Here is a 13,226-nt window from a genome sequence, read left to right on the forward strand (position 1 = left end):
CCTGCAGCTTCCTCCCGCCGGGCAGCGGGAGCAGCCCCAGCGCCAGGGCTGGGAACCACGAGCAGCCTCATCCAGCGGCTCCACGAGGAAGCTGATTTCCTCCGGCAGCCCCAGCACCTCTGCCCACTCGGGGTGGCCAGAGCTCAGCACCATCCACTCCAATCCTGCGCTGTCCAGCTCCACAGCAATTAGCTCAGGCCACTGAGATGTTAATTAACGAATTGCTCCCATGTCCGTGGGGCTCACCTCCGACTCACCCTGGCATGAGGCCGCTCTGCCTGGACCTCTGGCTCACCAGGGAGGTGGCCTGGTGGCCCGTGGCACTGCCACCCATCTTCACTATCCCTGTGCCCACGCTGCCAGCACTCTGAGCCCAGACCCAGGATGTCCCACAGGATACCTCCAGGGCTGGGAGTCCCTCCTCTCCCTGGGAAATGGGAGGGCTCAGACACTTACCCAGTGCTCATCAAGGCACTGAGGCAGCGCAACCATCCGTGAGGCTTCATTCAAATTTAACGACCAACACGGGATATAAAAGGGAAGGGGCAACGAGGAGCGGGTCTGGGAGCCAGTGGGCACACGGAGTGAGCTGAGCATTCCCCAGGCATCCCAGCCTGGCAGGACGGCCCCGTGCCCAAACACCAGCGTGGGGTTGTGAGGGGCTGCCCTAAGTGCTGCCAGGAGGAGCTGGCAGGAGCCAGGACAGCTCATCGCCACATGGACGTGCCAGCACTGCCTGCTCCCCAACCCAGGCCATCCGCCCTGCCTACCACTGGCATGTTCTTGCCGTGTCTGGCTGGACACGTGCCGGCACCTGGCTCCCGCGGGCGGGTCGGGAGCCCTGAGCTCAGCGCGTTGGGGCCTGGTAGGTGTGGCTGGTGAATATTTCATGCCCGCGTTCACCGAGCCCTTTCTTGGTTACACTCCTGCCTCCTCCCCGCACTCTCGCCATGTTTATTTATTTAATGAATTATTTATCGGCTCCCCCTCTCGCTCGGCTGGGCGCTGCCCCCCCCGCTCCCCCAGCCCAGCTCCCAGCCCGGCACGATGATTTATTGAATGCCGGCTCTGCTCTGCGGTTGCGACGTGCTGTCACAGGAAGCCGCGGTTAAATATTAACCAAGGCGGGCAAAGCGGGTCCCCTGCCCTGCCGGGCACGCGCAGCAGCAGGACCCCTGTGCCCACCCTGCTCCAGGCACGGCAACCCCCTGATGCCCACGGATGGAGGGTGGGAGGCTTTGTTCCAGTCCTCACCGCTTTGAGGACAAAAAAGCTGCTGGTCCTCAGCGTGATGGGCACAGGGTGGAGCAGACAGAGGGGCATGGGAATGGGGGAGAACCAGGGCTGCTCCTGGAGAGCTTGAGGCCTTTTGTGTCCTCTGGAGAGCGAAGCCACCTGACTGTGTCCCCCAGCCATCCCACCACAAACACCATATCCCGCTGTGGCAAAACCCCCTCCGTGTGCTGGGCTCTGTCCCCACACCCTGACGGTGACGCCTGGTGGGTGCTGGCAAGTGGTCACACACTGTGATGCACCAGGGCTGTGATCTGCCACCCCGAGTCCCTCCATCCCTGCCAGAGCACTCAGTGCATCTGCTGTGGCCCCCCAAATCAGGGTCCGTGTGTGGCGGGGGGACCCCCGTGGTGAGCACGGCGGCGTGCGGGTACTGGCGGCGGTGTGCGCGTTGCCAGGAACGGGGGGTTTCCATGTGGAGGTGGGTGTTGCCATGGGTTTGCCGAGCCGAGGCGTTTCCATGGTGGCAGAGCAGTGCTGCAGGTCCTCCCAGAGGTGCGCGGCACCCCGGGATGCCACCGCTGCTGCTGCTGCCACGGCACCCTCGTACCTGGATGCCCCAGCCCCTGCAACCCCCCCAGTGCCCCCCCTCCGCTTCTCACCCCCGGGCAGGCAGAGCCCTTTTCCACGTGTTGTGTTTTCTTCACTTCACTTCTCCAGATGAATAATTAAAGAGGCTTTTTTGGTCCTCCGGGCCCTTCTGCTGGCCCCCTCCCCCTTCCCGGCAGGGCTCCGGCAGGGCCTTGGGCCGTGGGATGGGGACTGGGGGCTGGGGCATCACAGCACTGGGTCCCCCACAGTGCCAAGTGGGACCGAGAGCCCCAGCCATCATCAACCTCATTTCCCTCCATGGGCTGAGACAGCATCCACATGGCCAAAGGATTTTTGGGGAGCCTGAAAGGAGGGGTGTGGCTCTGCTTCCACACTGAGCTCCCCCCACAGCTGTGGGGAGCCAGGAGATCCCCCAAAACTCGGCACACGGTGTCACCTGCCCAGGCCTGGGAGCTGCCCTGCCTGGTGGGGACACGGCTGTTCGGCACCGCACCGCCCTGGCCACGCTCCCCACGCCAGCGAGGTGGCTCCTGGCAGGAGCAGCCCGGGCAGGCTCAGCAAGCCCAGCCGCGGTTTCGGGAGCCTCCTGGTTTCATTCACAAGCTCCTCAGGCTGCCAAAGCTCCAGGTGATGCGCGGCGCTGGCACCGCTGGGGCAGAGGCTGCCGGGTCGGTGCCGGCGACGTGCGCGCGCCCGGCGCGGCCCCGCGTGGGAGCCGGCGGTGAGCTGCGTGTGCCCGCGCCCGTGTGAGCGCTCCCGTGTGTGCACACGTGTGCCAAGGCGCGGATCACCTGGCACACGGCTCTGCCGGGCGGTGCCGCACGGCAGTTGCTAAGGGATCTCCACGAGGACGGGCAGCGGGAGCTGGTGTTCAGCTCAGTCTCTGCTTTACACATGGTCAGAAGGTGCCCAGGGAGCGCCCGTGACTCCCCCCGGGGATGCCCACCCCATGGACCCTTGGGGTGTGGGGAGAGCGAGGGCCTGGCCCTGTGGGTGGGCACTCGGCCATATGCTGGCTGCTGAGGGAGGACAGGGCAGGAGGCAGAGCCCGGCACTGTGTCTGTGTGTCTCGGCACCCAGGCTGCCCATGGGGACTGGGTGCCCACCCTCCTACCCCCTCTTATGTCCCCAGGGTGGCCAAACCCCTCTGCGAACACGTGTGACCCCCATGGCACTGAGAGCAGCAGCGTGAGGACCTTCTGGGGTCCTGAGCCCCCACCCACAGCTCCCTCAGCCACACAGACTCACAGGGGCCAGTGACCCGAGGCCCAGCGCTGCCACCCAGGAAGACCCCAGTGTGGGACCTGACTCTGGTGCCCCCCCACCTCTGAGTGTCCCAGTCAGACCCCAGTGCCACCCGACCCAGATGGGACAGGCATTGGTGCCCCCACCCACAGGGGTCCTAGCGATACCCCCACATTGGTGGTACCTGACCCCAGTGGGACCTGGCACGGTTGCTCCCCCACATGGGGGTCCTGGTGAGACCCCAATGTCAGCAGGATCTGGCCCTTGTGACACCACCTGTGCGGGTCCTGGTGAGACCCAGACCCAGTCCCCCCATGTAGGGGCATCCCAGTGAGACCCCAACATCAGTGGCATCTGATCCCAGTGGGACCTGGCACAGGTGCCCCCACCCACGGGGCTCCCAGTGAGACCCCCAATATCAGCAGGACCTGGCACGGGCGCCCCCACCCTGGGGGTCCCGGTGAGATTCCGGTAGCACCTGATCCCCGTGGGATCCACCCGGGTGTCTCCACCCGCGGGAACCCGCAGCCCGAGCCCGGTGCTGGTGCCGGTGTCGATGCCGGGGCGGGCGGGCCCGGGGCGGCGGCGGGAGCGCGCGCGGGGGCGCGGCGGCGGCGGGCGCGCGCGGGGCGGAGCTGGGCGCCGGGGCCGCGGGGCGCGGGCGGCTCGGGCTCGGTTCTCCCTCCATTCCCCCGGATCGCGGCGGGCTCGGGCGGCGGCAGGATGGCGGCTGGGCTCCTGCCCCTGCTCCCGCTGCTGCTGCTGCTGCCGGGCCGGGGGCCGCCGGGGGCCCTGGGCAACCGGCACGCCGTGCACTGGAACAGCTCCAACCCGCAGTGAGTGCGGGCGGGGGCGCCGGGACCCGCACCGGGAGGCGAGGGGGGGGGTCCCCGAGGCGGCGCGGGGCGGGGGGCACCACCGGGAAGGACGCGGCGGGGACGCGGCGGGGATCGCGCTGAAGGATGCGCGGGGGGCGGCGGGCGCCACCGGGAATGAGGGACACCCCCCCCCGGTGCCGGTCTCCGCGCGGCGCCCTCGTGCGGGCGGGGCCGCCGGACCCCCGGTGCCGGTGCCCCCGGTGCCCCTCGTCCTGCCCGCGGGGGCGGGGGTCGCTCCGAGGGGAGGGCGGCAGCCGCCCGGCCGGTTCGTGTCCCCGTGGCCGCGCTGCCGGGCGGGGCTCGGCGGCTCCCGGTGCGGGCGCGGGTGGGTCCTGGGCACTGGGGGCAGAGCCCCCCGGCGCCCCCCGACAGCGCTGACCCACGGAGGGCATCGGGAAGCGTCCAGCCGCTCCCATGTATCAATCTCTCGATGCGCCGGGGCGGGCAGGGGTCTCGCTCCCACCTCCAGACGCGCCCCCCGCCTGTCTGGGTGCGGGAGCGGCACCGGCGGCGCGGTGAAGGCGGGGGGGCCCGACAGGTGCCCGCCGACCCCCACCACCTCGGACCGGCTGCATTGGCATCCTCGGGCCAGCGGCAGTGGCTCCCGGGGCTGCGGGGGCGGTGGGGGTGCGAGCGGAGGGTGGGAACGGCTACCGGGAGTGGAGCGACCAGGGCTCGGTGGCGTGGACACGCAGCCCCTCCCTCACACCCTGCACCGGGGCTGCCCCTGCCCTCGCCCGCGCCGGGGGCTGCGTGGCACCCACACCTGAGAGCGGGTGTGCGATGGGGACGATCTGGGCTGGGCCCCCCCGAGGAGGGGGGGCTGCGTGCCCGTGGTGTGTCCGCAAACCCCTCCAGGGGGGTCTGTGCCCGCTGCCATCACCCACCTCCCCATCCCTCACCAGTGCGAGCGCCCAGGGGTGTGGCAGGGACATGCGTCCAGCCAGAGCATCCCCTTGGTGCCCGCTGGTGCGGGGGCTCCCCAGGTCTCCCCCCGCCCTGCACCCCTTTGTGCGGGGCGGGAGCAGCCCCGACAGCCCCCTCCCCTGCCTTTGAGATTGTGTCGCCAGGCGGAAGCTCGGGCCCCATAAATCGTGCGTGTGTGCGACGTGCCGAGGCGCAGCACAATGGCGAGGTGTCGGGCTCGCCCCGTTGCGCTCGGCATCCCCCCAGCCCCTCTGCTCTGGCCAGACCCCCGGCACCCCCAGCGCTGTCCCCACACCGCGACACTGCCGCGACATTGTCGGGTGGGACCCACCCACGCCCCCACCCTTGTCCTGCCACAACCCAGCGTCCCCACCCCGGCACCACCGTGACCCGACGGTGCCCCGGCACCTCTCAAGGGACGGGATGGAGGGGGTGCCGTCGGTGCCCCTGCCGTGCCACGCCGGGGGTGTTGCAGCCAGACACCCGCACCCATCGCGCACGCGTGTCTGGCGCGGCCGCGAGCGTCCAGCTCAGGGCACGGGCGGCGCGGTGGGGGCGGCTGCGGCAGAGCCGTGTCCCAGGGACTCCGGAGCTGATATTTATTGTTAGGCAGTGCGGCAGCTCGGACGCAATTACAGCCGCACGGCAAAGTGTCTGGATTAGATAAATTATGGGGGGAATTAGGCTCCCTGGGCCGCAGCCTGCAAATCCCAGCAACCCCGCTGCAAGCGGAGCCATAAACAAGCCCAGCACGGCCCTGTAGGGCTCTCCAGGGAGAAGGGGGGTGCCGGCTGCAGCCGCTCCTTGGGGGCTGTGCCAGGCACCCCACAAATCTATTACATCTCCCACCATGCCCCCACAGGTGGCCCTGTGGCCGCCCTCGGCGGGAAGACGGGGTGAGGAGCAACCCATGGAGCCCATCGTGGTCCCAACAGTGCCTCAGGTAGTTGGTGGCAGCTCAGCCACGTGAGGGATGGCTGGGGGTGCCAGGGAGGGTCACCGAGCAGGCCAGGGCACCCCTCGTGCTGTGGGTTTGGGGTGTGTCTGCAAAGCCCTGGGGAGGTGTGAAGGTGGAACCAGTTGTTGGTCCAGCTGCACATTCCATCTGTCTGTCCCATCACCTCCTCTGGTGGCAGCCAGTGAGCCCCCGGGCTGTTCACTGCCCTCCAATCCCGAGTCCTGCCAGGAACAGGCCCGATGGCATGAGGCAAAGCTGCAAAGCTGCAGGGCAGTTGTATCCCACTCAGCACTGGCTTTTGGGGGGGCTGTGACCCTGGAGTGCCCCACAGAGCAGGGCCAGGGGCTCCTGGGGTATCCCCAGCCGAACTGGGCCCTGGCATGCTGGTGCTGGTGGATGCCACCTCTCTGCTGGCTGTCCCAGATGCTGAGATGGGGACAGTGATCTGTCCCTCTGTGCACAGGCACAGGCATGACCAGCACCCCCTGCCACTGCTGCAGCCCCCAGGAGTCCCCCAGAGCAGGTTGGCGTGTGCCATGCTCTGCCACTGACTCCGGTGTGGGGGCTGAGGGTGATGGTACTGAGGGCACTGGGTGCTGTGGAGGGAACAGAGTGGGGGGATACTGCGAGACAGGGAGTACACGGGGTGCTGATGCCTGGCTGAGGTGGGGGGGTCAGAGCCCACCTGTGTGCAGGGAGGGCCCAGAACTGTGTGCTACCCCCAGCTCTTGCAGCCCCCCCAGCGCCGTCGCTGCCGCCACGCTCACCTCTTCAAGGTGGCTTTTATCTGGCTGAGGTTGTGTCGCAGGCAGTGAGGGCTGGAGTGGGCTCTGGAGAGGGCTAGAGCGGCATCTGGAGAGGGCTGGAGTGGGTTCTGGAGAGCCCCAGCACAGAGCAGTCTCGCTGGGGAGTATATCATGCAGGAGAGGAACCACATCCCTACAGAAGGGGTCTGGAGGGGGCCCAGGCTCCCCTGCAGCAGCCAGACCCCAACACCGGGGCTGTGCATGGATGGATCCCCCCATCAGATCCGCTGGCACCCACAGGGCTGGGGACGGGGTCACCTGCAGCAGGAGGGACCCCCCTCCCCAGTGGGTCTGGGGGCATCTAGCAGAAGGTGCTGTGGGGCGCGGGGCAGTTGTGCTCGAGCAGGGGCAGTTCCCTGCTTGGCTGCAGGGCCGGAGGAGGGGACTGTGGTGATGACACCGGCTGCCGTGTCCCCAGGTCAGCTGAGGGGTGCTCGGCCACCCCCCACCCCATGGCCGTGCCCTCCAGGCTGGTCCCCGATGCACCCAGAGCCCCCCACCACCCGCCCACGGGTGCCCGGCGTGGTGCTGGCAGGAGTGGGTGCCCGGGGGCAGAGGGTGCCGTGCCCCGTGAGTCACGGCGCTGGGCGGCACCGAGCCCCGGCAGCGCGGCTGGGGTTCCCATGGGAGAAGCGGCCGCGGTGTTGGGGTGCAACAGGGCCGGGGCCACCTGCTCCTGCCCGGGCCGGTAATTGAGTCACCGGTTGCAGATTGATGGTTTAATTAAAACCCAATTAGAAACCTCATTGATCTTGTTAGCAACATGGGAAGGTGCCGGCTTTAGCCGGGATTACAGGGATCGCGTGGCCGTCAATAGTGATGGGGGGGAGCGGGGGCACCTGTAGGGTGGTGCTGGAGTCCCGGGGTGCTCGTGGAGGGCTGTGCCCATCACCTCAGATGCCTGCTGGCACCCCAGCCCCTCTGCCTGGGGAGCAGCCCCCTGTCCCCCCGCCCCCCGTAGCCCCAATTCCCCACGCGGGGAGGTGGCCCCGGGGACACCGTGTGCCGGCGGTGCCGTGAGCGCCCGCGCCTTGCGGCTGCGCCAGGCGAGGCCGGGGGGGCTGTGCCGTGGCTCGGTGCCACCCGCGTGCGTGGGCTGCGTCGCAGGCGCTGTCTGCCGAGCCAGCGCGCGTGTGCGTGGCCGTCTGGGCGCCGTGACTGTGCAGCGCTGGCTGCGTGGGGAGGGCTGGCACGGGGTGGGGGCTGCGCTGAGCCCCCCCGTCTCCCCGGGTGGCTGAGCGGTGGGTGCAGGCGGACGGTTGGTCTGTCTGTCTGTCCCTCTGTCCATCGTGGTGGACCGGCCAGGGCGGTCGGTGCGCCTTTGCCTCTCGCTGTGGCGCGGGGTGACAGGAAGGGGACTCGTAAATCAATGGCACTTTTTTGTTCCCCTGGTGATCGATGGGCCCCGGATGCGCCAAAAGGACGAAGCTGCTGGAGCCGAACAAAGGGCCTGGCTGTGCTGGGGGGGTGTCCGGTGCCGGGGGGCACCGTGCAGTCCCCACATGGGGGATGCCCCGCGTCGCCCCGCTCATCCCCACTGGCACCGCCAGCATGGGGTGCTGAGCCCCGCTCTGGCCCCACCGCCCTCCAGGCTTCTCCCACACCCGTGGGGATGAGTCTGCAGTGTGGGGGTCCAGATGGGGGTCCAGTCCGTGCCGTGGCACCGCTGCCGGGGCGTGCTGCAGTGCACCAGGCGCTCCCCAGCAGTGCGGGAGCCAGCGCGCGGCACACAGCCCGGATTTATGGCAGCAGATGGGAGCGGAGCGGCCGCCCAGCTCACCGGTGGCTGCGGCGTGCCAGGTACCAGGGGCCCACCAGGGTCCCTCCGGTGCAGGGCCGGTGGGCGCTGAGCCCAGGGCCGGTGATGCCAGGGGACATCCATCTGCCCAGCGTGACAGGCTGCTGGAAGGTACCACCGCCTCGAGGAGCCCTGCTCTACAAACGCAGTCGTGCAGAAGTGATGCTGCCCGTTATCCTCCTGCACTTAACCCTTCGGGCACTGCTGGAGCCCACTGTGCCCCGCTGGCCATGCCATGGCTGCCAGAGCCTGGGAGATCGAGGGTCCATCCTGACCCCGGGACGGGGCAGCCTGTGCCTGCTCTGGGGTGGGTGCCGGTGAGGAAAGAGGCTGAGTCCCTCTCTCAGGGTGTCTATTCTTGCCCTTCTACCCCAAACCAGGGCCCACAGCGCTTCAAACAGGTCTCGGGGTGCTTTAGCCATGGCACTGGGGAAGCTGCTGAGTTTAGGGGTATCCAGCTGCATGAGCTGCTGCTCTACAGTGACTGTGCAGGAGCCAAGCACGGCAGGGACACAGTGTTGTGACTGAAGCTGCTGCCAGGGTCCCCTGGCTGTGCTTCAGGCTGTGGTGGCCCTGTGGCTGTCTCCTTGTGGGGCCATTCCCCAGCCCTCCCAGCACTTGATGATGCTCTGATGCCCTGGAGCTCCCGGCATGCCATGGCAGCTGGCAATGACTACCACGGGGCCCTCACCACACCACCTGGGGCCCCTGTACCCCACCATGGGTGCTGGTGTGTCCCAGCCCCAGGGGGAGACGTTGGTGCCTCGTTAGCGAAGCTGTTTATCAGGAGCCACTCTTCTTAATGAGCCGCTGCTTAATGAGCCCCAGCGCAGGGTCCCACGGGGGCTGTGCCTCAGCGCTGGGTGCCGCAGGGGAGTAGGGTGGGGGGTGTTACAGCTCCCCAGCACCGGGTTTCCCCTAGCACGGTGGGACATGGAGCCGTGTGTGACGGTTCCTCCGGTCGGTCCCTCGATCCCCTGGCACAGCCACAGCCCGGCCGCGGTGAGCCCCGGCTGCCGGTGCCCGCCCCGGTGTGGGGAGCAGGTATTGGGGTACGCCGGCGTCCCAGCCCCGCGTCCCGCGCGGAGTTAATTGCGATTTTCTCCTTGGGGCCATTTCTTTAATAACAAGCCTTTTTCTCCCCCCCCCCCCCCCCCCCCCCCCCCCTTCCCACCACATCAAAGGGGGAAGATGAAAGGTCCCGGCGCCCGCTGAGCAAGGGTGGCTGCCTCAGCACCTTCCCGGCGGAGCAGTTGCCGGCGGGTGCCGGGCTGGGCTGCGGAATAGCGGCTGCGCAGCGAGGGAGGGGCCGCGTGGAGCTGCGCTCCCTGTCCCACGGCCGGCGAGCTCCACCATCAGACCCCCACCGTTGCCCCCCGGTGCCGGAGGCGGCGCTTCTTGGCCCACCCCCCCACCTCTTTCGCTGCCCGACACCAGGTCCCCCCGTTTGGTTCTGTCTCCGGCGCTCGGCTCCCGGGGTGCCGCGGGCGCCGGCGGTGCCGGGGCTCCCCAAACAGCGCCGGGGGCGATGGTACAGGGTGGGGCGTCTGCACGTGCAGCCCTGCCCGCTGTCTGCCCGGCCCTGCCGGGGGGACCCGGCCAACGCTCGGCTGCAAGGGAGGGGTGGTGGGACCTTCCGTGGGCCAAGGGGAGCCCGAGCGGTGGGGGCTCGCAGCCTGGGGTTTGCCGTGAGAGGCGGGGAAAGGGCCGCGGTCCGGAGCGACGCGCCGCAAGCCGGAGCTGCGCGGGGCAGCTCGGCCGCGTGTGCCGGGATGCCGCGGTCCATGTCCCGCGGGATCCGGGCTCGGGACCCCCCGAGGCAGCGCTGAGGCAGCGGCAAGCGCGTTCCGGTCAGGGTCGGGTGCTGTCGCGGCGGGCTCGGTGCCGAGCCAGCGCCGGGTGGTAATTAATTGGCAGGAGCAGCGGGTCAGCGCGGCGGCGAGGATTACCGAGGCCGGGATTTCCGTCGGGCGCGGATTAGGAGCCAGCGGAGCCTCTCCTGAGTGGATCTGAGGGGATTGCTGCTCCTAATCAATGTAAATGAGGCTCCCCCAGGGCCACCCTTTACGGCATTAACGAACTAACGGGATTAGCCAGAGCAGGGTGAGAAATCCTGGCTCCGAGCTGCCGCGCGTGCCAGGGCCGTGGTGGGCGGCTGCGGTGGGTCGGCTCTGGGCTGCTGGAGGCAGGGAATGCCAGGGAATGCCGGGGTTCCATGCATACCCAGCGGCTGCATGCCGCGGGGACCGTGCTGCCTGCAGCACAGACCCCGATGCCCTTCTGGGTCTGTCTGTCCATCGTGCTGTGTCTGTCTCCTTCTTGAGGCTGCTGGCACACTCTCACCAGGACCTGGCAGTGCCGTCACGTGTGCCTGTGCTCTTGCCCAGCCCACCCGTGCATGTGGCTTGACAACAGATCTTCTCCCACCCCGGTCCACTCGTGCCCCCGGGGATGTCGATTCTGCTCCACAGGTCCGTGAGGCTGCACAGCCCCGCTGCATCGGGAGCTCCACACAGAGGCTGAGCAGGGGGTGCCGCTGCTCCTGGAATCCCCACTCTGCAACTCGCTCCTTGTCCAGCCTCCGGGTCCCCGTGGAGGAGGGGGATGGTGTCTGGGGAGGTGCAGGGCGTGTCTCTGACCCCCCCATCCCCTCCTTCCCTTGCAGCCTGCGGCGGGAGGGCTACACAGTGCAGGTGAACGTCAACGACTACCTGGACATCTACTGCCCGCACTACAACGCTTCGGTGCCCGAGCACCGGCTGGAGCAGTACGTGCTGTACATGGTGAACGCGGAGGGGTATCGCACCTGCAACACCAGCCAGGGCTTCAAGCGCTGGGAGTGCAACCGGCCCCACGCGCCCCACAGCCCCATCAAGTTCTCGGAGAAGTTCCAGCGCTACAGCGCCTTCTCACTGGGCTACGAGTTCCGCGCGGGGCAGGAGTACTACTACATCTGTACGTGGGGGCGCCGGGGCGGGACCCCCACAGCCCCCCCAGGCCAGGCCGGTCACCCCATGTCCCTCCCTGGGTTGTCCCCCCACCCTGTTGGGCCCCTCTGCACCCCCAACAAGGACCACCCCCCACAGCTGGGGTCCCCCTGCACCTCCCACAGCTGGGCAGCTGTTCCCCCCTCCACAAGAGTGGGCACCCGGAGCTTTGGGATGGGGGTCTGGGAGGGGTTGATGGTGCGGGGGGGGTGCATGATGTGTGGGAGAGATGGGAGCACAGGGAAAGATGGGGGACAGCACGGGTGTGTGGGTGAAGGTGCTGGTGCAGGATGGGGGTGCTGGATGGAGGATGCAGGATTGGGGTAATAGTGCCAGACTGGGGTGCTGGTACAGGCTGTTGGCACAGGATTCGGGTGCTGGTGCAGGCATGGGATTTGGGGTGCTGCTGCATTACCCCAGCCCAAAGCACACCCCTGGGCAGGACCAGACACCCCCATGCCCAGACCCACTGCACCTCGGGGTGCCCGGGGATGGGGTCACTGCCACGGAGCTGCCCCCAGCCCTCTCTTGCCTTGCAGCCACACCAACACACAACCACCGCCGGGCCTGCCTGAAGATGAAGGTGTTTGTCTGCTGCGCCTCCAGTAAGTACCTCTGTGCCCACCCTGGGGGCTGTGGGCGAGCGGGGGGCGGCGTGGCCGGCCGGCAGGTCCCCTCTCCCTCCCTGGGGGGGCTGCAGCACAGGGCGTCCAGGGAGTGTGACCCCCATTCCCTCTCTCCCTCTACAGCGTCACACTCCGGGGAGAAGCTGGTGCCCACCCTGCCCCAGTTCACCCTGCGGCCCGAGGTGAAGATCGAGGACCTGGGTGAGTCAGGCAGAGCCCCCGGCCCCGCCGCGCCACGTCCCCCCTGCCGCCGCCTTTGGGGCAGCCCCAGCCAACTGGGGGTGGGGTTTTGGGGCTGCCCCACTGCCCCCCTCACCCTCTCGCTGTTCCCCGCAGAAAACTTCAACCCGGAGATGCCGAAGCTGGAGAAGAGCATCAGCGGCACCAGCCCCAAGCGGGAACACTTGCCCCTGGCCGTGGCCGCCGCGCTCTTCCTCATGACCCTGTTGGCCTCGTAGCTCCCGGCGCCCGTGGGGGCCCGGCCAGCGCCGCTCTGCCGAGTGCGGCCCCCCCGACCTGCCGCCCCTCCTGAGAGCCAGCGGGGGAACCACCGCGGGACCACCCCCTCCGCCCGGAGAGCCGCCCGCAGAGCTGCCCCGCGGGGCAGGGATCGTGGCACGCGCCGATCCCGGCTGGACTCGCCTCCCACCCTGCCAACGGGCACGGCCACGTCCGCAGGGACGCGGCTGAGTGCGCTGCACCTCCCGCCGACACGGTCCTGTGCCGCGGGGTCCTGCCCGCAGCCCACCCGGTGCCCCGCGGCTGCCCCGGGGCTGGGGGGCAGCTCCAAGATGGGGAGCCTGGTGAGGGCAGGGACCCCCAGGGCCGGGCAGCCTGTACATACCCATATAGATCTATACATACTGTACAGAGAGCGACTACAGAGATATATCTATACTGTACCATAGGCAGCAGCGCCGGCCCCGGGCTGGCTTGTACATAGTCGAACGTGTTGGATTTTCCTCGTCTTCCGTGAAGACCCGACCTATGCAAACGCACAGACACTTTTTGGGGAAAAACAAAACAGATCAAAACAAAACAAAAAAAAAAAAACAAAAAAGAAACATTCTCAACCTTTTTTTCAAGTGCTTTGGCTGGTGATTTTCATATTCTGCTCTTAGTCTATTAAAAAAAAAATAATAAAAGGATAAAAAAA

General features: G+C 68.0%; 1 protein-coding gene across 1 annotated transcript; it reads left to right on the top strand.

The window, feature by feature from the left end:
• Positions 1-3,813: 3,813 nt before the first annotated feature.
• LOC108494191 (ephrin-A3-like) lies at positions 3,814-12,556 on the top strand. Its single transcript, XM_017808428.1, has 5 exons — positions 3,814-3,926; positions 11,123-11,412; positions 11,984-12,049; positions 12,194-12,271; positions 12,407-12,556. The coding sequence occupies exons 1-5, from the start codon at positions 3,814-3,816 to the stop codon at positions 12,526-12,528; spliced, it is 669 nt and encodes a 222-aa protein (XP_017663917.1). The 3' UTR covers positions 12,529-12,556.
• The last annotated feature ends 670 nt before the right edge of the window (positions 12,557-13,226 follow it).

Source organism: Lepidothrix coronata, unplaced genomic scaffold, assembly GCF_001604755.1.
Source record: "Lepidothrix coronata isolate B3197 unplaced genomic scaffold, Lepidothrix_coronata-1.0 Scaffold23, whole genome shotgun sequence".
Taxonomy (NCBI): Eukaryota; Metazoa; Chordata; class Aves; order Passeriformes; family Pipridae; genus Lepidothrix; species Lepidothrix coronata.